The sequence below is a fragment of the Tursiops truncatus genome, chromosome 2 (assembly GCF_011762595.2).
Source record: "Tursiops truncatus isolate mTurTru1 chromosome 2, mTurTru1.mat.Y, whole genome shotgun sequence".
NCBI lineage: Eukaryota > Metazoa > Chordata > Mammalia > Artiodactyla > Delphinidae > Tursiops > Tursiops truncatus.
The window spans coordinates 10,557,848-10,584,443 of record NC_047035.1 but is presented as its reverse complement, the minus strand read 5'-3'; the positions used below and the strand labels follow the sequence as shown (position 1 = coordinate 10,584,443).

The window sequence follows — 26,596 nt, the reverse complement described above, 5'->3', positions numbered from 1 at the left end:
TGTTACCAATTTGTTGTTTGCTTTTTAATGTTCAATATTGTTCAACAGACCCTTCTCTAAAAGTTTTAGCAAATTCAGATGAGAGAACAGGAAAATTAGGAAATTTATTCTTTAAACAAATGATTTTTCATTCTTTGAACCTTATTTCTATATGAATTTCCTTTCAAATATGTCCTGTTGAAAAAGAGTTATCAGTCAATAAAATGTCCTCTGTGGATTTCATTAAGTGTCATTGCCCCTTCTTTACCCTCGTACAGATTATGGCCCTAGCTCAGTGCCAAAACACTTGCTAGAAAATGGGAAGATCTACCCAGTTATAAGGATGTTTGTATACTTGATGCCAAACATCTAGATGATTACACATATTTAAATATTGAACATAAGGGCTTCCCTGGTGGCGCAGTGGTTGAGAGTCCGCCTGCCGATGCAGGGGACACGGGTTCGTGCCCCGATCCGGGAAGATCCCACATGCCAAGGAGCGGCTGGGCCCGTGAGCCATGGCCACTGAGCCTGCGTGTCCGGAACCTGTGCTCTGCAACGGGAGAGGCCACAACAGTGAGAGGCCCACATACCGCAAAAAAAAAAAGTAAATAAAAAAATTTAAAAAAAAAAATTGAACGTAATGTTGACATATTTATACTTTTTGATTAGTGGTGCATCATGGTAGCATGCAGTTTTTACTCTAGAATGTCGCATATTATTTAACGTGATTTTTAAGATTTTTAAATATGCCTTTTATTTCAGATTTTTGACTTTTAAATTATATTTATCATTATGCATTCAGTAATTCTGGCTACTCTGTTGAGAGGAAAAAAGTTGACCCTTTGATTAAAGTTATAGTTAGAACTTGGGGGGATCGTAGTACCACCTAGTATTCTGATCTCCATTTTAAGTAGATGAGAAACCTTGGGATGAGAAATAGCAGGATTACTTAGACAAATTAAATAGCTGGGACCAGAATCAGGGACTGATCTTCATAATTCTTTACAGTCTGTCGTGCTGTTGAGTTCGAGTGCCCAGGACATACACAATACAGTATCAGAGTTGGGCTGTTGTATTCAAATGACAGAATTACCTTAATAGAATCTTTTTGAAGTTATAATGTTTTGCTTGCTTCAGGACAAATGTAAAAATTATATGGAACAAAAACAAATTTCAGGGTATCTAATAATTAACTTGCTTTTTTTCTTTTGAAAAATGTATATTTCACAACTATATGCACAAAACAGATCATTAGAGAATTCACCATAAGCTTTAATTCAATTCTTTTGGTGCCTAATTGGTGTTTTTTTTTTGCGGTACGCGGGCCTCTCACTGCTGTGGCCTCTCCCGTTGCGGAGCACAGACTCCGGACGCGCAGGCTCAGCAGCCATGGCTCACGGGCCCAGCCGCTCTGCGGCATGTGGGATCTTCCCGGACCGGGGCACGAACCCGCGTCCCCTGCATCGGCAGGCGGACTCTCAACCACTGCGCCACCAGGGAAGCGCGGTGCCTAATTGTTTTTGAACGCATAATTTATCATCATCTTTGCCTTAATAATCCAAGAAGGCAAATAAAATGAGATCCAGGTGATGGACAAACATGCACCTCAAAATGTAATTGCGCTTCTATAAAAACGTTTAGAACATTAAAATAGTCTTTGAAGAAAATAGCTGACATTAGTGTCAAGAATATATAAAATGTTGTGAATTTGTTCTCTAAATCTTTTCTCTTTAGATTTTGAATCCACTTGTTTCCAAGGCACAACTTTCCCAAACAGTCCAGTCTCGTTTAGTTAGTTGTAAAATTTTAGGAAAATTGACCAACAAATTTGATGCCCTTGCGTGAGTATTTGTATATAATTTTTTGTCTACTTTATTAAATTGATTTAAAATGTATAATGACTATATTATTAATAATTATATTAGATTTGTATTATTCCATACTGTTTACAGTTTAGCTGATTTAAATTTACAGAATATAGAATTCTCGGGAGTCTACTTATTCAGAGGCATTTCTTCTTGATATGGCCTTTCAAAATCAATAAGGGTAACTTTTTTTCTATTTCCCATCTTAGTCATCTCTGTCACATACCTTGTGTAGTTTTGAGGATAAAATAAAATTATCTTACAGACTTCAAAAATTGGTGAACATTGACATAGAGATAGATTTCTGCTTTTTTCCATCAGCTTTTTTCCATCATTGCTATGAATTCATTCTCTTGAATAATTTAACTTACTTTGAGGTTTTATAGAGAATGTTTACAATTTATATGCTACACTCTGCCCAGATGATAAATACCAATGTTGTGTAATTATGACACAAGAGTAAGATATAAAATTGACGAATATTTTGGTTGAGGGTTGCTAGAATCAGTCCACTTGCCTATAGCCTTTTATCGTAGCTAAGATGTTTTAGCTGCCAATTACAAATTAACCATTATTTAAAAAGACTCAGTCATATACATAATTTAAAAGTAGCTGTTAACATCCAAATGTAATAACATGTAAATATACATTGTAAATAATAAAGTTCTTTATTAAGGTATGTTTGTTATTATTAAGCTAAGATTTTGAGGATAATTTTTTGAAAATATTAATTATTCTAAAATACTCACCCATTTGCATGTTTCTTTCCTCTCTCTCCAAGCATTAAAAGAGAAATTCTTCCCTTGGTAAAATCACTCTGTCAAGATGTAGAGTACGAAGTTCGATCTTGTATGTGTCGGCAATTAGAAAATATAGCTCAGGGCATTGGGTAAGTATACTTTCAATTCCTTTTGTCACAGTTTTATTTCTGGATTGTCAGACATGTGTATCCTGTTCTGTATTCCACGAAAGCATGCTTTTAAAGGGCTAAACTTTATATGATCTTTAAAAATGATCATAGTAAGTACTTTCTGATGTGTTTATGTTAAAAGAGATAAAAGTGAAGATGTTTAGTATGGTGGGTTAATGTTAATTTCTTTCCTTTTTACCTTAGTTACTTACTTATCACTCCGAACCCCTAGATCCAGGAAGGGAAAATTGTCCGTGTTTTGAATATAATATACCATGCTCAGACTATAGCTGTACCGTATCTTTTAGCTGGCAGCTGTGTTACTGGGTCATTTCAGATGAAATTACTCAGTGGAAGTCTGTCTCCTGTGCGGCTCTGCCCTTCCAGTGTCTGCTTTGTAGGTCTCCTTGTCTTCTGAGTGTGTGAAGCTCAGGAAGGAGAGGGATAGGGCAGTCTCTTCTCTTCACCTGTAAAAACTACTCTCACGTCAAGGTATAAGTATGATTTTAAAGGGAATTTTATCTAAAAACCATCTTGGGAAACAGTTTTTTTTTTTCAAGTATCCTAAATTGGTACAAAAAACTTTGGAACCTCTCAGTTTTACTAGAAATTGCAGTGATTTCTCCTGGTTCTTTGTTTCACAAGCAAGGACAATCAGGTTGTTGCCATTAAAATTGCTAATTAAAAAAAAATCTGGGCCAATATTGAAGGCTTTAGAAAGACTTTAGAATGTCATACAGATTGAGGGTACAGTAGTGTCCTCTGTCCTGCATCCACCCTTGTTGAGTAGGATTTAAGTGTTGTGTGGAAGCTTAACATTTCAACAGAGTAATCAGTTCCTTAACCTTGATCTCAGAACCAGCTTCCTTCCTTCTGTTAGGTCTTCTAAGGCTAGGCTGACTCTGGATCATTGTGGACCATAATTAATTCAGTCTTGCCCAGATCTGTGCCCCTTAACCAAGATCAGAACCTATTAGGAGAATATGCTGTTGTCTTTTTGTATTCTGTTTTTTTTTTTTTTGTCACTGAAATTTTGACACAGTGGATATGGGTCTTCTGAAAATTAATATATGATTATTGCTTAAGGATTAATTTATAGAGGTAAAACTAGAAAGAATCTACCTAGCTTGTTAAGTTAGAATGCACTTGTTAAGTTAGAATGCTTTGTTGTATAATATTTATTTAATTTTGAGTTCTTACATATTATTAAAGACATAATTATAGGACTTTGGTGTTATGCTGGCTGAAAAATACTAAGACCTGATTCATATTCTTTATTCTCCCTTTGAAAAATACATAAAACTAAAGAGAGGTACACAGGCTTTTTTCTTTCAGCATTGAAAATTAGGAATATTGTTAAGATCTGATGGTTACCAAGAGCAATTTTCTTATAGTCAAGGCTAGATGAGGCCCTGAGATAGGTGAAAGGAATTAGGAAGAGAAAACTTCAGAGATTGGCACCGGTTTGATACTACTGCTCTGGGAGTTAATGTTCCTAAGGCATTTGGGATTGAGATGTGCTGGGAAGAGGCCCAAGAACAGAACAGAATTGGGTTTGTAATTTTGTGTTTGCTGTGGCTAGCAAGGGAAGATTTACTGACCATTTAAGTTTAACCAGAATTGAGCACAATTATTTATTAGTAAGATGATCAGGAAGCAAAATGAAGAGATTCTTCTCAAGCTAGCGTATCCATATGAAATAAAAGCTTCAAAACACTGGAAAGCCACCGTGGATTGTGCACCAGTTTAGGATCAAAGAGGACAATTCTTAGTCTGTCAGATTAATAGTGAATAGTATTATGAAGAGGTCATACACAATCATTACAAGAAAACAAGTGTGCTGAATAGACTTCTCCTTGTACAGGGATGACTAAAGAGAAAAGAAAAACAGACTTGGGATCTACAAAATGATCCTTCAGTATTAGAGGGGAAGAACATACAGCACTAAGATCGGAAAGAAAGAACATACTTTTGAAAAAGTTGACCAGACTTCTAATTATGGTGATATACTAAACAAGATAACCTGAAAATCCTCCCATTACAATATGTGGCAAAATTCAGCATCCATTCATGATTGAAAACTCTCAGGAAGCTAGGGATGAAGGAAACTTCCTTAATCTGATAAAGGGCATGTATGAAAGAAAAACCTATAGCTAACATCATACTTAATGGTAGATATTGAATGCTGTCCCCCTATGGTAACAGCTGGCAAGGATAGTTTTCATCACTTTTATTCAGTCTACTGGAGGTTCTAGCCATTGAAATAAGGCAAGAAGACAAAAACCTAAAAGGTCTAAAGATCTGAAAGGAAGAAGTAAAATGTTTTCTATTTGTAGATGACATCGTTGTTTACACAGAAAATCTTCAGTAATTTACAAAACAGCTATTAGAACTAGTAAATGGATTTAAGGATGTTTCAGGATACAAGGTTAACATACAAAAATCAATTGTGTTTTTGTATACTAGCAAAAGATACTTAGAAAATGAAAATTTCAATTTAAAACTTTGAATGAAATTTTTAAATGAAATTTTAAAATTCCACTTATTTATTTTAACAAAAAATGTACAAGACCTACACTGAAAACTCTATACTCTACACTGAAAAACCATAAAACAATGTTGAGAGAAATTTTTAAAAACAGATATATACCATATTCATGAATTGGAAGACTCAATATTGTTAATATTGTTAAAATGTCAATTCTCCCCAAGTTGATCTAGCAATTCAATGCAGTCTCGACCAAAATTGTGCTGTTTTGTAGAAGCTCATTCTAAAATTTATATGAAAATGCAAGTGACCTAGAAGAGCCAAAGCAGTCTAAAAAAAAAAAAATGACAAAGACTGTGCATTACCTGTTTTCAAGACATAATAAAACTACAGTAATCAAAAGAATGTAATGTTGGTAAAAGGATAGACATGTATCAGTGGAAGAGAAGAGAGAATCCAGAAACAGAATATGGTGGATTGATTTTTCAATAGAGTGTCAAAACAATTTAATGAGGAAAGGAAAGTCTTTTCAAAACATGATACTGGGATAACTGGATATTCATAAGAGAAAAAAATTGAACATCGATTCTCACCTCTCACCATACACAACGACTAACTTGAAATCTATAATAAACCTAAATATAAAAGCTAAAACTATAAACTTGGGACTTCCCTGGTGGCACAGTGGTTAAGAATCCGCCTGCCAATGTAGGGGACACGGGTTCGAGCCCTGGTCTGGGAAGATGCCACATGCTGTGGAGCAACTAAGCCCGTGCGCCACAACTACTGAGCCTGCGCCCTAGAGCCCCCGAGCCACAACTACTGAGCCTGCGTGCCCAAACTACTGAAGCCTGCACGCCTAGAGCCCGTGCTCCACGACAAAGAGAAGCCACCACAATGAGAAGCCTACACACTGCAACGAAGAGTAGCCCCCGCTTGCTGCAACTAGAGAAAGCCCGAGTGCAGCAACGAAGACCCAACACAGCCAAAAATAAATTAATTAATAAATTAAAAAAAAAACTATAAACTTCTTAAAGAAAGCATAGGAGAAAATCTCTGCGGCTTTGGGGTAGGCAAGGATTGTTTAGATAAAAGTCATGAACTATGAAAGAAAAATGTGATAATTAGACTTTATATTAAAAAAATCTGTTTACTCTCTAAAACGAGTCAAGTCCAGAATGGAAAACTACTGATACTCACAATACATATATCAAGCTTATATCCAGAATATATAAAGAACTCTTACGACTCGATGATACAGAACTCCTTTTTTTTTTTTTTTTTTTTGCGGTATGCGGGCCTCTCACCGCTGTGGCCTCTCCCGTTGCAGAGCACAGGCTCTGGACGCGCAGGCCCAGCGGCCATGCTCACGGGCCCAGCTGCTCCGTGGCATGTGGGATCTTCCTGGACCGGGGCATGAACCCGTGTCCCCTGCATCGGCAGGCGGACTCTCAACCACTGCGCCACCAGGGAAGCCCTATACAGAACTCTTACAAACAATCCAGTTAAGGAATGATTAGTATGTTTGAACAGATATGTCATAAAGGAAGATATAACACATGATGAAAAAGCACATGAAAATGTATTCAACATCATTAGTCATAAATGGAATGCAAATTAACACCACAGTGAGATACTACTACACACTAACTAGAATGTGTAGGTAAAAAGCCTGTCAGAATCAAATATTGATGAGGATTTGGAACAGCTGGAACTCTAATACACTGCTGGTGGAAGTGTAAAATGGTGGAACCCACTTTGGAAAACTGATTGGCATTTACTTAACAGTTAAACGTGTATCTTCCATATGACCCAGCTATTGTACTATAAAGTGTTTACCCAAGAGAAGTGAAAATATATGTCGACAACAAGAATTGTTTTATATACACAAGTTTATAGCAGCTTTATTTGTTTTACCTAAAACCGGAACAATCCAAATGTCTAGCCACAGGTGAATGGAAAAATAAAATGTGGCCTGTCCGTACAACGGAATACTATTCAGCAATAAAAAGGAATGGAGTACTGATACATGTGATATTATATCATGGATGAATCTCAAAATCAGTATGTTAAGAGAAATAAATCAGACACAAAAGGATATATACAGTGTGTCAAATACAAACTAACATATAGTGACAAAAAGCAGACCCATGATGGCCTTTGTCAGACGCAGGTTGTAAAATTCAGATATAATGGGATTGATGGTTGGTTCTTGTCCTCTGCCCTTATTTTTGTCTTTTGTCAGATTGGAAGTCTGTTGATGAAGGGGGAGCATGTAGGGAAGGGCCCAGCCAGAACTCTAGAGGCAACTTGTCTTGTGAAAAGAGAGCTGGAGATGCGTAGGTCCCCAGTGTTTCTTCAGACCCAGTCTCCTTAGAACAGGTCGGTGGAGAAGGCACAAAGGAGAGGGTTCCTCGAATTGATTGTGCTGTCCTGGCTGACCATAGAACTCAGAATCATCATCAGTATTTAAGCTGAAGCAGACAGCTACCATCAGATGACTCCAAATCACACAGCCAGACCCCAGAATTCCTGGATGGCTCTCTAGGCAAGCTTGCTTATTTCGTTCATCTTGTTATTCCTGACCCTGTATTTTACCCCCTTTTGACATCATGAAAGGGTTAGGTTGTAGTTACTAGCATCTAGACTGATAAAACTGGACTTATACAGATATTAGGATCTTTAGATCCTTAGATCCTTAGACTTCTATTCCATATATGTCTGGCTGGGGCAGAATTTACATGTGAGGGAAGAGAAAGATATTCTTATAGATATATTAGTTTAGGCAATATGCAATCTACACCCACTTCCTGAAAAAAATTACCTATAATCCAGTTTGCTAAGAGGAACTAATGAAAAAGGGAAAATATTTGTATCATACATGTAAGTCCCCCATAATGCCATATTTCCCCTCAACTTTTATAATATGGCAAGTGGGCAAAGAAAATGAGCATATACTTCATAAAGAAGAAGTACAGGTGGCTAATAAACATTTATTCAGTCTTATTGTTCAACCATGTTAGTTGTCAGAACAATACATTCACTTACTGAGTATATTGAGCAACTACCATAAGTTGCCTAAGTAAATATGCAATTGCTATCGATGTTTCTTGTATTCATACTATCATGCTTTCCCAGCCAGACTGCGAGCTTCCAGACAGCAGGAGCCATATCCTTACGATGTTTCCTATTTTCTGTAACACTTAGCTCAGTGACTTGGTCTTAGTAAGTTCTTGATAAAAATGTGTTGGTTTGATTTATTTTCTTCTATTGCTTATTGTGCAGGACAGAACTTACAAAAAGTGTGGTGCTCCCTGAATTAATAGAACTTTCTAGGGATGAAGGCAGCAGTGTGCGGCTTGCAGCTTTTGAAACTTTGGTTAATCTGCTCGACATATTTGATACAGGTAAATCTTCATGTGGACACATCTTTGCTTCTGAAAGCATTGTTTTTCCGTGTTTTGTATCACTAGTAAGGAGTAAAGGTAGCTGCAGGATGGAGTTTCTTATGTTAACTTTCATGATAAATGTTAGGCTTCCCTTCTTCTCTCTCGGTTATGGTCCTTTCTCTTTTGGTGCCTTCTCTGCTGCCACTTTTCCCCTCCTGGCACCTGGTGTTGTTGAATATTTCCTACCCTTCTCTTTCCTTTCATCAACATTTAACTGACTAGTATGTAGGGCTAAGAATTTGGGTTGGTGATTAGTTTTTAACTTGCTCAACTAATTGACCCTAAGACAGATCTTGACTAAAGCGATCTCTAAATCAGCTTCCTCTACTTAATATTTTAATGCTGGAAATTTCGTGGCCACAGGAGGAGAAATCTGGGATGGGATATTTGGGTGGGAACGGGTAAGGAGGTGTTTCTTAGTGTTGTGCAAATAAAATCACAGAGACAATTAAATTAGTTGCTCTACTGAGTGTGTGACTAGATTCTTAACCAATGTTAGACATTAGTTCAGTGCAAATTAACTATTTTGTCAGGGTGACATTTGGAAGGGCAAATGTCAAGTACTCAGATGCAAAACACTATTGTGTAATTGTAGGATTCCTTTGTTTTTGTTTTTAAATTTATTTATTTTACTTTTGGCTGCATTGGGTCTTCATTGCTGTGTATGGGCTTTCTCTAGTTGCAGAGAGCAGGGGGGCTACTCTTTGTTGCGGTGTGCGGGCTTCTCATTACGGTGGCTTCTCTTGTTGTGGAGCACGGGCTCAGTAGTTGTGGCGCACGGGCTTAGTAGTTGTGGCTCACGGGCTCTAGAGCACAGGCTCAGTAGTGTGGCGCATGGGCTTAGTTGCTCCGCAGCATGTGGGATCTTCCCGGACCAGGGCTCAAACCCGTGTCCCCTGCATTGGCAGGCAGATTCTTAATCACTGTGCCACCAGGGAAGCCCCTGTAGGATTACTTTGGATTAATAATATTTTAACTGAACTAGGAGACCCTCTTAAAGATTATTGCAATGTGGACAATTATGATGTATGGATGTTACAGAATAATAGTTTAGGCCATTGGATGAACCAGAGGAGTAGCAACAGCAGTATCTGATAAGTGAACAAATGAATCTCTTTGTCCTAATAATGGGGCACCCTTAGGCATCCAAACTAGAAACATGGGCATCATCTCTGATCTGGGGCTTTTCCTGCCCCTCACTCGGTTATCACAGATCTGTCCTAACCTGTGTTCATGGCTTTATTTCTTCCCGTTCTTTCCCACTCCTCTGGCATCTGGTGCTCCAGCCGCATTTGCCGTTATCTTGGCATACCAAATTCTTTCAACCTCTAGCCTTTTCATGTTCTCTTTTTTCACCCTTCCCTCTATTTTTCTCCTAGCCAGCTGTTTCTTTTCAGTGCCCAGTTCAAAACAGTGTCTTCTCTGACATCTTCTAAATCCCTTTATACCAGGGGTTGGCAAACTATGGCCTCTAGGACAAATCCTGCTGCCACCAGTTTTTGTAAATAGAGCTTATGGGAACACAGCCACTCCCATTTGTTTATGTATTGTCTGTAGCTGTTTTGTGCCAAAGTGACAGAGTTGAATACTTGGGACAGATAAACTACAAAGCCTAGAATATTTGCAAAAATAGTTTGCAGACTCCTGCCTTATACTAACTATTAAAATAGTGATCACATTGTCTTATGATATTTTTTGTGTTTGACTTCTTTGCTGGTCTGAGTGTCTCAAGTTCAGAGATCTTTTTATTCATCTTTCTACTTCTGTTAATGCTTGTTGTCTGAGAAATTCAATAAATGTCGAATGTTATTTAGTAAAAACAGTAGGTATGGTACTGAAATGTGTTGATAATAATAATACCAATAAACCTGTTACAGGGTTTTACTTAGTATTGTCAGACCCTTAATAAAGTAGTGATTTATTTCTGAAAGTTTAAGAGAATTGTGGGAAATTCAGGGAGCATTTGGAATCAAAACTTAAATATTGTTGATATCAGAAACTTATGACCTAAGCAGGCATACTCAAAGAATGAATTCACTTTTTAAAAAAGAGTTGTATAGGAAGGAAAAGCGAAGACATTCATTATACAGAATGTAATATAAGCTAACTTACTTTCAATCAGAAATGAAATGACAAAATGCAGCATGGTGTGAGATGTATGCAGAAGAGAATTCCTGCTACTCATCTATTTATACTAGTAGTATTAGCATTCTTGTAGTTATTCAGACTCAAAACCTCAATCATCTTAGCTTTTTAATTTGTAGTCACTCTATAGTTTATTCCCTATGGCCTGTGGTGTCAAGTCCAAACCTCTTAGCCTGGCATAAAAGTTTTTGATGTTTCCCACTTATCTCTCACCTATTCTTTAAGTCATCCCTCCATCATCATTGTTTTCAGATATTTTCTGTTACTCTGAGACTAACACAGTAATTTTTCTTTCTGGAATTTGTGTATATGCGTTAATTTCTACATGTGCAGTGTGGGCAACTGGATCTAAACTATGTTTTATTCTTGTTTTTCAGATGACAGAAGTCAAACTATACTTCCCTTAGTGAAATCGTTTTGTGAAAAATCTTTCAAAGCAGATGAATCAATTCTTATTTCCTTATCTTTCCATTTAGGAAAACTATGCCATGGACTGTATGGTATGCTATGTCCTAAGAATGTCAAGATTATAGATAATTTTTCCCTTTTCTTTTAGCCACAAAACTTTAGCTCTTCAGTTGTAAAGCCTACCCTTTAAGTGTGTAAAATCTTAAGAGATCTTAGAATTTTGATAGCATAATTTAGAACACAGTTAGAAATGACTTTTTCACCCGTAGAACCTATATGAAAGAACAATCGCAGGGGCTTCCCTGGTGACGCAGTGGTTAGGAATCTGCCTACTAACGCAGGCGACACAGGTTCGAGCCCTGGTCTGGGAAGATCTCACATGCCACGGAGCAACTAAGCCCATGCACCACAACTACTGAATCTGTGCTCTAGAGCCCGCGAGCCACAGCTGCTGAGCCCGTGTGCCACAACTACTGAAGCCCACACACCTAGAGTCCCTGCTTCGCAACAAGAGAAGACACTGCAATGAGAAGCCTGTGCACCACAGTGAAGAGTAGCCCCTGCTCACCGCTGCTAGAGAAAGCCCACGCACAGCAATAAAGACCCAATGCAGCCAAAAATAAATAAATAAATAAAATAAACTATTAAAAAAAAAACCAAAACAATGGCAGAGTGAAGTAGGCATAGCCTTTTAAATTTCTGAATATTTTATCTTTATGTATTAGTTGGTATATGATAATAGAAGCTCAGGTATATTAACTATTGTGCATAGTAAGTATACTCTTACTAACTTTTTGTAGAATAATTAATATATCACATGAGCAGTTCAGCTTAGAATGCAGAATAATACCTGTAACTCTTGGCATTCTGAACATATTACTCAGTTCTTAGCTTACTAAAATAATGTAAGCATTAATTAAATTATAACAATCTAGCATAGAAAACATATTTTTATGCAGATTGTGGACTTTTAATAGACTGTTGAAAAAAATTATTGCAATATATGTTGAGTTACTAGCTTCCTAAGACGGTATGTGAATGTGGAACCAGTGCATTCCATTGACCAAAATTATTTTGAGTTTACTTCACCGTCTTTCAGATTCCTTTGTTTTTTTTTTTTTTTGGCTGGGCCTTACCGCTTCTGGGATCTTAGTTTCCTGACCAGGGATTGAACCTGGGCCCACAGCAGTGCAAGTGCCAAGTCTTAACCACTGGACTGCCAGGGAATTCTCTCAGATTCCATTTTTAAGCTCCTTCTCTGCAGACATATGTGCATGTCTTTTCTGTAGGCAACTTTAGCATATTTACCATAAGTAAATAGCAATAATGGCTGCCATATTATTATTGTAGTGACTCATTAGTGGTATATACAATGGTACATGCTGCAGAAATTAATGCAGATGTAATTCCTGTGTTGCATAGTTTTATACTATCGAAATTAAAATGAAAATATTATTAAAATTAACATAAGGTGAAGAACCATTAGATTTCTTCACAATAGTTATTCTTTTTTCATTGTTGCTTTTATTTATGATTTCCAACCATTTATTTAAATATTTGGTTCCAGTTATTTTTACTGCACTTTGCTTTTCCCTTTTTAATTATTGTTTTCAATTAAAATGTTGAGCAAAGGTTTTGCATTTGTTTTAGGAATATTTACTCCAGATCAACACTTGAGATTTTTGGAGTTTTATAAGAAACTTTGTACATTGGGTTTGCAACAGGAAAATGGACACAATGAAAACCAGATTCCACCCCAAATCTTAGAGCAGGAGAAGAAATATATTTCAGTACGGAAGAACTGTGCTTATAACTTTCCGGTAATAAATTATACATTTGTATTGGCTAAACGTTTTAATTTTAACTTAAAAACGTGAATAGATTGCATTGAAAAATAATGCCATATTTGACACTTGCTACATCACATTATGTCTGGTGTATGTTGGTTAATTTATATTTATCTCTGTGTAAGTATATATATTAGAATTATATGCATGCATTTGGATCTTCCAAATATGGCTTATAACTAAATTATGATTCAGAGGACATGATTCAGTTTAAGTGACATGATTATAATAAGAGGTGTTGATGCATGTTTTTCTCTCCTTCCCACTCATCTTCTCCTTCCCACCTCCACCAGGCCATGACTGTTTTTGTTGATCCTAAAAATTTCCACATGGATCTCTATTCTACATTCTTCCGCCTTTGTCATGACCCTGAAGTACCAGTCAGATACACTATTGCTATTTGCTTTCATGAAGTAAGTCTGAAACAGTGATACCACTTTACGTTTGTTGTTAATTCTACCTACATGTAGTATATGATTCTTTGATATTTTGTACACATCTGTTTACAGATTTATTAAAAGATACAGGCTCCATATCGCTCTCATATTCTAGTCCTAAATATTGAAAAATTCCCGTAATTCTCTTTAGAACATTACACAGAATTCATTTACATAAATACGTTATATTCGTTTAACAGGTATTAATCCATTCGTTCAGTATATCTCTAGTAAATCCTTACTTTAAGCCAGACATTGTGGTATGGATGTGGCTGTTACAGATCTGGAAGTAAAATCAGTTTTTATATGCTTTATAATGTTTATATTTAGCTTTACACCTAAACTTAAGAACTCGAGTACACATGGAAAATTGAGAGATAGATTATTTAAATTTATGGTTTTTACTGCAAATGGATCATGTTTCGTGAGCACAGCTTTTAGATTCAGCTGTTACAACAACTCTCCATATTGTAAGAGCAAAAGTGAATTTAAACTTTATGATGAATATAATTAACTTCTTAACCCTTGAGAATGAAATTTAGGGCATGTTTCTCGAGTGATTGCAGTAAGTACATGTTGCTATAACTGCAGTAAACATGTATAACCTATAACTTGCCAACTTTAGGACTGTCACATAAAAATATCTGTGTGGGTTAATAAAATATTCCCTTCTTTTATGAGAGGTATAATAAATATTCTTATTCTCAGTGAGAATATTTCATCCCCTTCCTTGCACTGTGTTCAGAGCATTGTCAGATTAGCTGAAAGTGCAAAGGATATCCATAGCAGCATTAGAAACGTTACTTAAGACTCTTGGCTATTGAATGATAGGCTTTGCTTCTTTTGAATAACATTTTTTTTCTGGTGTGAATGAAATGAATGTTCATTCTGCAAAGTCCAGAAAATATTCCCTTTAAATGGTGTAATTAATTAAAATAATTCAGTGTTGAACAATTAAGTCATCTTTGTAAATATGCATATAGGAATATGCTTTTGGAGGAGGAGAGAGGGCAGAGGGCACTGGCTGGCTGAGTGAACTACTTGTCTCTAATATGTATTAAGTGGGTATTTAGGCATGGTTACCATGCACGCTTGTATTTGTCTAGATTGGTGGTCTCCAGAGATGATTGCATGAGATTAGAGTCTGAGAAAGCAATATTTATGCAATACGAGAGTTTCTATTTATGTTTATTTTTATCTCATACCTTTAATATTTCATTTTATTTATGTCCACTATAAGTGGACATAATGTGTTAGCACCATAGAAAAAAAAATTGAAATATGTACACAAAAATATTTCACCAGTAGAAGTGAGTTTGGAAATCATTGATTTAGCTATTTGCTGGGTGGCTAATTTCTGTATTCTGACAATCATACCATGTAGGTAGGTTAAGATGATACTTCATAAATGAATGGTTAGTCTAGGTTTGTCCTTTTAAATAATGAAATTCCACTGGTGGATTTAAATTTCCTTAACAGTATTATTGTTGGATTCTGATAATTACTTTAGTATGTTCTGAGTTTATTCTTGTTTTTCAGAAAAATAATATTTTGAAAGTACTTTCAAAAAGTCAAAAACAACCCTGTAGAGCAAAGACTTTTAAAACACCTTCTTTGTCTAGGAACCCCTTTTTCAAGTAAAACCTTACTCAGAAACCCAGTATGTGGAAAAAATAACCCAAAAACTTAAAGGTGAAGTAGAAACTGGTGAATCTACCATTGCAGATTTTTACTGTTGCTTGTCTACAGGGAAAAAAAAAAAACAGTTCACAAAGGAGTTGGTTTAGTCTAGATTCTCCCAACTCCCAACTCCTCTCTTGCTGATTGAAGTCTTTGATGGGAAAAGTCTTCGAAGTTTTGCTTGCTTAGGAGTTTTCTCTATCCCTATGTGGCTACTGGCCTTCAGTAGAATTTGTCCCCTCTGGGAGCTCTGAACCGAGATGAATGCTCCCATGGCTGGTTTCCCTTGAAAGACCCTGTTGGCTGCTCTGAGACTTTAAAATGTGAACTACAGGCATCCATGGGCTCATTAGTGCTTGTGAGAGGGAAGTTATGACTGATAAATCCATTCTTCTACACTCCCGACCCTCATATGTTCACACACTCCAGCGTGTTAGGAAGCAGACTGAAAAGCTTACGTATGCAAGTAATTTTTCTAGAAATCTAATTTTATAGTTGTGTTGTAAACAAGTCTCATTTTAGAAGAAAATCTAACAGGGATTACTCTTTTAAAAATTGTTTTTATAACCTTTATATGTCTAGTAGTCTCAAATCTGAGAGACTTTATTGCTCCATTCTAGGTTTCTAAACTTCTGAATTCTGGAGTGTATTTAATACATAAAGAACTAATAACATTATTACAAGATGAATCATTGGAGGTAATACCTTCTTACTTTGCTTTTTACTTCTTTTATATTAAGTTTGAATATGTCAATGCCTTTTTTCTTTTATTTTCCTGCTTCTTGGGAATTGCATGAATTCTAATAGCTGACTAGCCCCAGAAGCTTCAAGTCGATATGCCACTGTATCATAGACTAGAAATTGGGAATATCTTTTTAAAATAGTAGGTTTTAAAATATATATGTATATTTGTTTGTTATGGAAAATTTTGGAAAGGTCAAAAAGTAGACAGACAAAAGAATACTTTTAGTTCTGATCACTGTTTCTCTTGTCTTATATTTTTTCATTTTCTATTTTTTCTATATAAAGTTTTTAAAATTTTACATACTTGTGATCATATGTTATATCACATTTTATATCTTTTTGTTTCTCCTAGCATTGTTTGGGGAGTATACTTGTGGAGGCTTTGGAATACTGTATTTTGATGCTTTATCTACTATATCCTATTCACCCAAATGACTGCTAGCTTGCCAAGTCTCAACTCCTCAACATTAGACATCACTGAAGGTGTCGTCTGACTTAAACTGCTTTTCAAAAGTTGGGAGGCAGTTTTGAGCATGTTGTCAGGCTGTCTCAGATCTAGACGATTTGAATATTATCAAGAGGCAGACATACTAATCTCTTTTCAAAGGTAGTTTGATCAAGGTAGCTAATTTTGTTTCTAAGACTTTGCAGCAAGAAGATGACAGAGCAAGAAAATAGAAACCCCCAAAATGCTGTTTGGTAACTCATACTATTTCTGTGTAGAAATTGGCATGTTGATTAATCTAAGATTAGAAAAACAGCCATCACAAGAAGAGTAATCAATATCTTTGTTAAAAGGTACTAGATGCTCTCATAGATCATCTTCCAGAAATCCTGGAACTTATGTCTACTGGTGGAGAAAGCAGTGTTCAAGAAAATAAGGTAAATCCCATGTATCAAAAAAGTTTCTGGACATTATATGGCCTACCTTACTCTGCAGAGTTGTGAGGAATCAACAGAAGTGTATGAAAAACATTTAAAATAGTGCTTGCCACATAGTAGGTGCTCAGTAAATGTCTGCTAGAGTTTGAACAGCTTGAATTTCCTCTACCATTCCCTTTTTTTTTTAAACATCTTTATTGGAGTATAATTGCTTTACAATAGTGTGTTAGTTTCTGCTATTTAACAAAGTGAATCAGCTATACATATACATATATCCCCATATCCCCTCCCTCTTGCGTCTCCCTCCCACCCTCCCTATCCCACCCCTCTAGGTGGTCACAAAGCACGGAGCTGATCTCCCCGTGAGATGCAGCTCTTCCTACTAGCTATCTATTTTACATTTGTCCTCTACCATTCTTACATTACCACAGTCCTTATTTATTGTCCTTGGAGTTTACATTCATATTTTCAGTTCTTATTAGCATTTATTATTACTGCAAAGAATAGCAACTGTTGAGGACAGAAAGGTAGGAATTTAGAAGGTCAAAGTCTGCTGACAGTGAAATAGAATACATTTTACTTTAGAAGGGTTGTGAATCCCAGTCTCTTTCAAAATTTTGTTTCCAGTAATCATAAATTTTATATATAGATTTTTTTTTAAGTATTTGATTTTAATAAATATTTACTTCCCTGTGACAACTAAGATGCCTCCTAATTTCCGAAAAGGTTAAGAGTTCCCCCTCCCCGGTGTATTGTAAGACTGAATAATTTGGCTGAGTGCTGAAACTGATTTCTTTAATTATCTTTGATTCTCTTGATGTGTTTTCTTCTTTAGTTATCATCTCTCCCTGACTTGATTCCAGCTCTCACAGCTGCTGAGCAGCGAGCTGCAGCCTCTTTAAAGTGGAGAACTCACGAGAAGCTGCTCCAGAAATACGCCTGTCTGCCGCACGTCATATCAAGTGATCAGATTTATTACCGTTTCTTGCAAAGAATGTTCACAATCGTGATGACAAATGTGAGCCCAATACCTGTTATCTGACTTTCTCTTGAACTTGCTTCTGTTTTGGAATTAACCAAATTATCCACATTCTTGAAATAGAACGACACACTCAGTTCATGCCCTTCTGCCTGGAGGGGTGTTACCTTTGCTTCCCCACCGGTTCTCCTTTTCATCAGCTTCTGCCTAGCTGGAGAGAGGGATGCACAGGGAGAGTGTAAACACATGCACTGCAAGCTTGATACCGTTCTTCTCAAGGGAGAGGTTGGCAGGAGCCAGTGATCTCAACTGCAAAGTGCCTTTTGCTCTCATGTATACCTTTCATGTCTCATGGCCTCAGCTGTGCCCTGTTGCCTTAAGGGTATCCCTTAAGCCCCTTAATACTAGTTTGGGTTCTTTTTCTTTTATAGTACCTGAACAGTGACTTGTTACAAATAAAATGTATACAAAAAACGCGGATGCCCTACTATGGATAACCTCAAAATTAGAGTCAAAGTAGGGGGAAAAAAAAAGACTTGTATTCAAATTTCCCCATAGAGTAAGTTGTCTACCTTTTTCCTTAAAATTTCCAGAGAGGATTGTTTAACCCTCAGTTCACTATACATTGAATATGACATCCTACTACCATTTTTTGAAGTATAAAAAAGTTCTGCATAATGTATATGTTTTAGAAACTATTAAAAAAGTACTTTGAATTCTTATTGTTCTCAAAAAAAGTGAGATAACAAAATCTAGTAGCCATCTCAAAAACCCCAAATCAGGTTTAGCTTCAAAGAGGAAAAAAATGACATTATTGGTGTCATTTACAACTTAACTAAAAAAAAAAAGGAAAAAGGCATATATCTTATGACCTAACACCTCTACATGAAGTTTGTTTCATGTATCAAAGCAAAGTCTAGGGGTTGAAGGTTATTGTATAGATGTAATAATCTTAAAAATTGATATTGACAAAAATAAGTTCCTTCTCAGAGGATAATGTGTGAATGCACCACATAGAAAATTTCACATGAAATCAAGCAGAATTTATTAATTGCTGTATTCAGCAGTTAATTATTCGAGTCTGCTGTGTCAGGCACTGTTCTAAGAGCTGGGGATATAGGGTGAATAAGACAGACAGAATCCTGCTCTAAAGGACCTTGCATTCTTACATGGTGGTCATGTGGGAAGTGATAAATAGTAAAATAAAATAAATATATTAACAGGTGATCTTGATCTTAATTGTCTCAGCCTGATTACTTAGTAAGTGTCTTTGTGTTTAGAAAGCTAAGAATACATAATTATTCCATATTTGTACTTTCCCTTATCAGGAAAGAGAAATGATTTATAACATAGTGTGAACAAAATACTTTCAAGCCTGAGGGATCTGCTTTATGTTTTCTTTTACAAGGAGGTAATTCCACACTTAAAAAGAAATACGTGATTCACTATAGCACATTTTCCATGATCAAAAAAGACACTTATATTCTGTTTCAATATTCCCTGGAGAAAAGATTATATTTTTAGTTCCGTATCTAATGGTCGTAATATTCATTCATTTAACAAAATTTATTGAGCACTTACTATGTGCTGAGTACTATACTATATGCTAGGAGCACAGTAGTGAATGAAAAGACAAAGGACTTGTTCTCATAGAACTTTAAATTCTATTAGAGACAGAAAATAAACACATATAATACATACATCATACACCAGGGATGAAAAGTACAAGGAGGAATTAAAAACCAGGGTAGAGGGGAAGAAAGTGATGGAGGGTCGTAGGATGGTATTGTGAATATAGTGGTCAGGAAAAAGCCCTTTCTGATTAAATATGCTTTGTGCAGAGGCTTGGACCAAGTAAGGGAGTGACCATGTGGAGGTCTGAAGGACAGGTGGTCCCCGCAAAGGGAAGAGTGGACGCAAAGGTGTGATACGGTGTGTGCTTGGTTGTGTGAGGAGCAGCAAGGAAGCCCGTGTGGCGGTCGTTAGCGAGAGATGAGGCTGGAGAGGTCGCTGGGCCCACAACACGCAGGTGCTTGAAGGCCATGAGGTAGAGCGTAGATTGTATTCTGTGATACAGGGGAAGACTTTGGAAGGTTTTGAGTAGAGGAATGACAGAAACTAACATTTTTTCCTGCTTTAGTTATGAAAAAAATTTAAAACGCAGAAAGGCAGAGAAAATACTATAATGAACCCTCACACACCCATCACCTAGGTTTAACAGTTGTCAACATTCTGACGTATTTTCTATTTCATCGTGCTGAAAAATTTTAATTATAGATATCATTGTATTTTTATTTCTAAACATTTCAGTATTCATCTCTAAAAAAGGACATTGCCCTATATAACTATGATACAATTATTACATTTGACAAAATGAACAATTATCTTTAATATCATTTAAAGTTCATATTAAAATTTACCAATTGTGCCCCAAATATGTGTGACAGTTGTTTTATTCCATATAGGATCCAAGTAAGATCTATACATTGCCTTAGGTGGTTACATCTCTTAGTTCTCTTTTAATGCAGGACAGATTCCCTCTTCGCCCTTCCCCACTTTTTCATGACATTGAATTGAGGAAGAGACTTAGTTGTTCTGTAGAATGTCTTCATGGATTAACTTGTTTATCTCTTCTCCATATTTCTTCTAAACTGGAGGTTTGATAAGGGCTTGCCGAGTCTTAGGTTAAACGTTTTTGGCAAGAATACTTCATAAATGCTGCTGTGTATTTTATGTTGCATTGTGTCTGGACGGCTGTCCCTCCGTAAGTGAGCTAGGAGTGGTTGTGCAGATGGGGACAGCTCTGTTAGCCTACTGCAAAATTGTGTTTTCTCTCTTGTGATCTGCGTCACAATCTGAAGCTGACACTTCAACACTCGGAATACCCAGTTTCCCACCAAGCTTTTACCCATTAGTTTTAGCATCCAGTGATGATCCTTGCCTGATCAGTTATTTCATTATAACTTGCAGAAAAATGATTTTTTAAATTCTGTCTTTTCTTCTACATTGTTGATGGCATTCTTCTCAGGAGAAATGCCTTTTTTTTACATCTACTTGGGTAATTTATTTACCCTAAAATATATTTCCTAATGTAAAGAGAGGGTAAATTCTTATTTCTTTCCCTCTAATTATCAATTTTCGGAGTTAGGAAAACTCTGAAGTGGTGCAGTAGCCACTTCCAATGATGATGAATGAATTTTGTTTTTGTCTCTTTCTTTTAGACTCATCATTTTATATTAAATAATGTTTTAATCAATTACAGTCATTATTCACATGCTTAAGTGGTCACGACTTCTTTAAACTGGCTTTTACTTGTTTTGATATAATTACTTTTATCTTTCATTTCTGGCCCAAAAGACATTACCTTATACTGTGACGTATAAAATACACGTATTTTAAACTATTTTTATTTCAAATGACTAGTGTTTATGCATTTGAAATTCTATTAGTATACAAAAAATGAAAGAAAAGAGTAACATCCTTTTATTTAGTTCATTTATCTAAAATTCATTTTCCGTAATTCCACTGATATTTCTGTTTATGTACATTTCTTAAATTTTCTGTTCTAACTCATAGTGAATATTCTTTTTTTATATTCGATTAAAAGCACCATATGAAATGGTTCTCAATAGAATGGAAATAACTTGTATAAAATATGAGAGGAGGGGCTTCCCTGGTGGTGCAGTGGTTGAGAATCTGCCTGCTAATGCAGGGGACATGGGTTCGAGCCCTGGTCTGGGAGGATCCCACATGCCGCGGAGCAACTAGGCCCGTGAGCCACAACTACTGAGCCTGCGCGTCTGGAGCCTGTGCTCCGCAACAAGAGGCCGCGATAGTGAGAGGCCCGCGCACCGCGATGAAGAGTGGCCCCCACTTGCCACAACTAGAGAAAGCCCTCACACAGAAAGGAAGACCCAACACAGCAAAAATAAATAAATAAATAAATAAACTCCTACCCCCCAACATCTTTAAAAAAAAAAAAAAAGATTGATTTAAAAGTAAGATTTAAAAAAAAAATATGAGAGGAGGTAGCAGGCAGTACTCTCTGAGCAATGTATAGTTTTTCCTACTTGAATTTCAAGGATCCTAGTATAATAGTCTGAATCGTCAAGAATTGATTGTTATAATATTTATATGTAAGTCAAGATGGTGAACATGAATCTATACTGGATACAGTATATCTGATTGAGAGATTTTTCTCTAATACATCATTTGAACCCAAATCCAGTAAAGATGAATGGTTGAATTCATTTAGAATTAAGGTTCTGCCCAGTGGTGTGACAGAAATTCAAAGGACAAAGGAGTTTAAAACACTGGTAAGAGTAATTGGTATGTTGTCCCTTGGGTTCTAAGCTTTATCTGTGTCATGGACCGGGGACCTCCAAGAATGGCATTGAGGTGGAAGAGGCCGAACTAAGCCAGAGGGATCTGACATATACCTGGTCATGGGATCTCTGAGTTTATATTTTAGAAGTTGCACATCTTTGGTGAGATACCTGACACAGGGTATGTTCTAACAAATGTTTGTTGAATAAATGAGTGACAAGGTCCAGAGGTGGTTGAGATATAATTTGGGGAGAATATCACTTAAGATGAAGTGGCAAGGAAATGAGAGTCAAATATAAATCAAATCTGGATGACTTGGAAATGACTGCCAAATTGAATTAACTTTGTAGTGTGATAGTAGATTAGTTGATTTGCCTGAGCGATGGTAACATTAAATTATGAAGACACTTCCACAGTGACTTGAGAGGTAGGCAATACTGCTTTTACTTTTAGTCAGTAACTTAAAATAGATTTATGGGGCCAAATTATTCAGAGTATATACTATTAGACTGGTTTAATTGTCTTCCTTATTTCTTTAAGAATGTCTTACCTGTCCAAAAGGCCGCTTCGCGAACTCTATGCATTTTTCTACGTTACAATCGTAAACAAGAACAGAGACACGAGGTCATTCAAAAATTAATTGAACGTAAGTAATCATTGTCTCTCATTTTGAAAAATAGAAAGTAAACAAACTGGTTGGCCTTAGTTAGAGCTGACTTATATTATGTATCATTTTGCCATGAATAATTAGGCCAGTGTTGGTATATATTTGCATTCGAGTTTTGTAGGCTAATTTTTTTGGCTTGTTTTAGAAATCTTTGACAGGATCAGATTTGTGATGAATGAGAGTAGTGACTACTCTAGGCTGCCCATTGTGAATTTCTACACTTGAGAAATTAAAATATGTATACTTATTGTTGAAAGCCCAGTTTCTATCCTGATTAATACAATTTGGAACTAAGATATATAAGTAGGCTACCCTTGAATCTAATAATTTGTTTTATGTTCCTATTTTAAATATCACAGAATGTGAGTTTTGTTCCCTTGAATAGACTTGATAGTACACATGAATGTGAATCTGGTAAGCCGAGGTGGTTTATAATGTCTTAAAAAATTGTCAATTAACAAATGCAAATTTATTTGCTATGGGCTAAAACAAAGACAAAAACTTTTTGTTAAAATGTTAATTCTAGAAGTAGTGGTGCGCACCTATATATACTTAGTGAATTTGTTAATTATTGTGTACTTGCTTTGACTGTAGTGTCTTAATGCTTTTATTAAACTCTGTTATCCAGCACAGGCAGGTAATGGAATTTTTCTGGTTATTGGAGTTTACCATTTTAAGTATGGATCACCACTTTTCAAAAAAATTCGAGTACATAAAATTCCATTTAAGAAAAAATAATGCTCAATATACTTTAATCTTCCTTTTTTTTTACTGCATTTTAATTCAGTTTTCATTTTTTTAGTGGTAGGACCTGACCTTTAGAATGTTTTATTTTGAATGGAGATTCTATTTGGTTTTAAATATTAAGAATTTTGCTTTTGAACATTTCTGTAATAAGGGAGAGAAAATTATCCTTTCAACATTGACCTGAATGATTTTCAGTGATATCGTGTTTACATATGATTTTACTTCAAAGCATTTTTAAGGAAACGAGAAGAAGAAAACAGTTAATTTCATTGGTTAAAGATTTTGAAGTTATACAGACCTGCATTTGAATTCTAGGTCTGTACTTTCCAGCTCTGTGGCTTTAACCTCTCTGAATCTCAGTATCCTTACCTTTTAGGAGGAATAAATTTATTCTCATCCCATTGGATTGACTTTCAGGACTTAATGAGATAATATGTATAAAGTACTTAGTACATGGTGGGTAATCAGAAAATAGTAGATATGTTCATTCAATATTTAATAAATGCTCATGGAACTGAATGCAATGTTTAATACGTTTTTCTGTTTTTTCAGGTGCTATTAATTTGGGGGTATATAATACGATTTTTTTCTCTTGTTTTTGCTAAACAAATTGTGGATATAAAAAAGATTGTCATGGACTTAGTGATTTTTTTCACATGAAATTTTATGTAGGAAAAATTAAACTTATAATTTTTTGTTGTTGTTTCTAGAACTGGGCCAAGGAAAAAGTTATTGGAATAGACTCCGATTTTTGGATACCTGTGAATTTATTATAGAGATCTTTTCCAAATCATTTTTCTGTAAATATTTCTTTCTACCTGCTATTGAACTGACACATGATCCAGTAGCAAATGTGAGGTATGGTACCAATCCAAGAAAATATTTGAAAAAATTGTATTTTTTATGTATCTACTGTGATGAATATATGCCAAAGCATTTTCTTAGTCAATTAAAAATAATCAAGTGAAGAATTTATACTCGGTTTGAAATTCTTGGTAGACTTAACTGAGCCTCAGTAGGACCTGGAAGCGTGATCTTTTAACACTGTCTCAGGTCTTTAGTTTATTGGGCTGATAGCAGTAGTCACAGCCAGACTGGCAGGCTTCTCCAGCCACTTGGATACACACATTGGCATCAAGAGAAGATTGAGTAGATGTGATTAATTTATCTCTATCTTCTAAGACTAAAGGAAAAAAATAGTTGAAAGTTGGCTTGGAGAAGATCTGCCCATTTTTACAGGCCCATTTATTCAGAGAAGTAAGGCTGTTTCCAAGGCTTTTAGCTGTCTCACATTTTCAAAATCCAGTAAATGGTAATTGGAGTTGATTAAATAACTGTGAAGTTAAATGAAACGGGCCTGAAAATGGCTTGCTTGGAAACTGAAAAAAAGAATAAATGTATTTTGCCTTTTTTTCCTCCCCAAACAAGCATATTAATTTTTTTTTAATTGTGGTAAAACATACATAACATAAAATTTACTATTTGAACTATTTTGTACAATTCAGTGGCATTAAGCACACATGCATACTGTTTGAGTTATTTGTATATTGCATAATGAGTTGAAGAGAATTTTAAACCCTCAGCCATTAGATTTCGTATTTGTGCTCTATGCCTCTGTTCTGAATTTGAGGAACTCATCTGTAGGAGACACAGAGTCAGTTGGCCAAGACTTCCTGAACGGAACTCCAGAGCTCCCTGCTGAGCTTCCACATGCCAGCCATGCTTCATGCTAGTTTCATGCTGTGTGACATATTTGTATCTTTTATAAAAAACTGATGTGCATTGTAGACAACATGCAACCATTTAATACTTTTTAACAGGAAGACTTGGCCAGGCAATAAGCATAGACTGATAGCATGGCTGTTGAGAGAAAATATACCAAGAAGAATTGTCAAAAGATGTTGAAAAGTTCAGCCTAAGAATGTTGTGAGCATTATTTAAGGGGGACACATCTAGACATTGGTTTTGTTTTGTATTTTTAGGGTGAGAAAATACAGAAAGTACCACTGCATTGGCTTTAGTATTTTGTGCATCTCACCTGTGCTCTACAAACTAGAGCTGAGGTTTCCTTGACTTGAGATTTAAAGTGATTTAAAGTAAATTGAAAGACCCCGTTGATAATTCTTTAGAATTTACCTCTTGGTGAATAACTAAGGGATCCAACCACATTGTTAACGTTTTGCAAATTGAAGTTGTGATTCTAGAAAAATAGTTTCCAATGTGTTGAATCGTCATTTATCAAGCAGTTCCCAAAAATTATTTGAAAGGAAGTGAAATCGTCTCTACTCGAGTCAGTGTGACTGACAGCATAGCATTGACTCTAAGGGAAAGCAACCTGTTAATTCAAAAACCAGATGAAGATGAATATTGCTCTATGAATTTTGGTGGTTTTTCTGAGTAAGAGATGATCGTATAGCAGTTTGTCTTGGTTCTCACTCTCCTGCTTGGGCAGCTGCCAGCCTAACGAATGGGTCCAGCAACACCATACACTAACTGGCTTTTGGATACGAAAGGCTTTGCTCAACACTTTTAGAAATGTGCAGGTAGAATGAAAGCCATGACAGGTGAGAGTGGCCGGATCATCTCTTACCTGAATTACTGAAAGAGCCCCCTGCCACCCCGTGTCCCTTTTGTCCTTGACCACCTACAGTCTAATCTCAATACAGTAGCCAGATGATACTTTCCAAACGTTAAGTCACATCATTTCACTCGGCTGTGCAAAACCCTCCGTGGCTTCTCATTGCTCTCGAAATGAAAGCCAGTCCCCAAACCGTGAGCTGCAAGGCCCCGGATGAACTGGCCTCCTATTTCACTCTGAGGCCTCCAGCTGATTTCGTTTTTGCTCTGTTCTAGCCGTGCTAGCTAGTTTGCCAGTTCTGGCCAATTTGTTAATTTGGGGCAACTTCTAAGGCAAGCTCCCCGCTCTTCTCTAGATAGTCACAAGGCTTAGTCCCTAATTTACTTTCATTCTTTGCTTAAATGTCATCTTTTCAGTGAAATCTTGACTAAAAGCCTCCCTGACCACCTGGTTTGAACTTGT

The 26,596-nt window shown here is 36.1% G+C and overlaps 1 protein-coding gene and 1 non-coding gene across 2 annotated transcripts in view; one reads left to right on the top strand and one right to left on the bottom strand.

Annotated features, from left to right (window-relative positions):
- PPP4R4 (protein phosphatase 4 regulatory subunit 4) overlaps positions 1-26,596 on the top strand; it is a 119,421-nt gene that overhangs the window by 68,864 nt on the left and 23,961 nt on the right. The window contains exons 6-16 of the mRNA XM_033852554.2: positions 1,717-1,823; positions 2,629-2,736; positions 8,531-8,652; positions 11,217-11,339; positions 12,898-13,067; positions 13,388-13,507; positions 15,832-15,909; positions 16,754-16,837; positions 17,673-17,855; positions 22,683-22,788; positions 24,267-24,414. Of these exons, the coding sequence (XP_033708445.1) occupies positions 1,717-1,823; positions 2,629-2,736; positions 8,531-8,652; positions 11,217-11,339; positions 12,898-13,067; positions 13,388-13,507; positions 15,832-15,909; positions 16,754-16,837; positions 17,673-17,855; positions 22,683-22,788; positions 24,267-24,414 (1,349 nt within the window). The remainder of the gene's footprint in view (positions 1-1,716; positions 1,824-2,628; positions 2,737-8,530; positions 8,653-11,216; positions 11,340-12,897; positions 13,068-13,387; positions 13,508-15,831; positions 15,910-16,753; positions 16,838-17,672; positions 17,856-22,682; positions 22,789-24,266; positions 24,415-26,596) is intronic.
- Positions 12,401-12,473, bottom strand: TRNAA-UGC (transfer RNA alanine (anticodon UGC)). The gene has a single exon. It is a non-coding gene; the product is annotated as a tRNA-Ala (tRNA).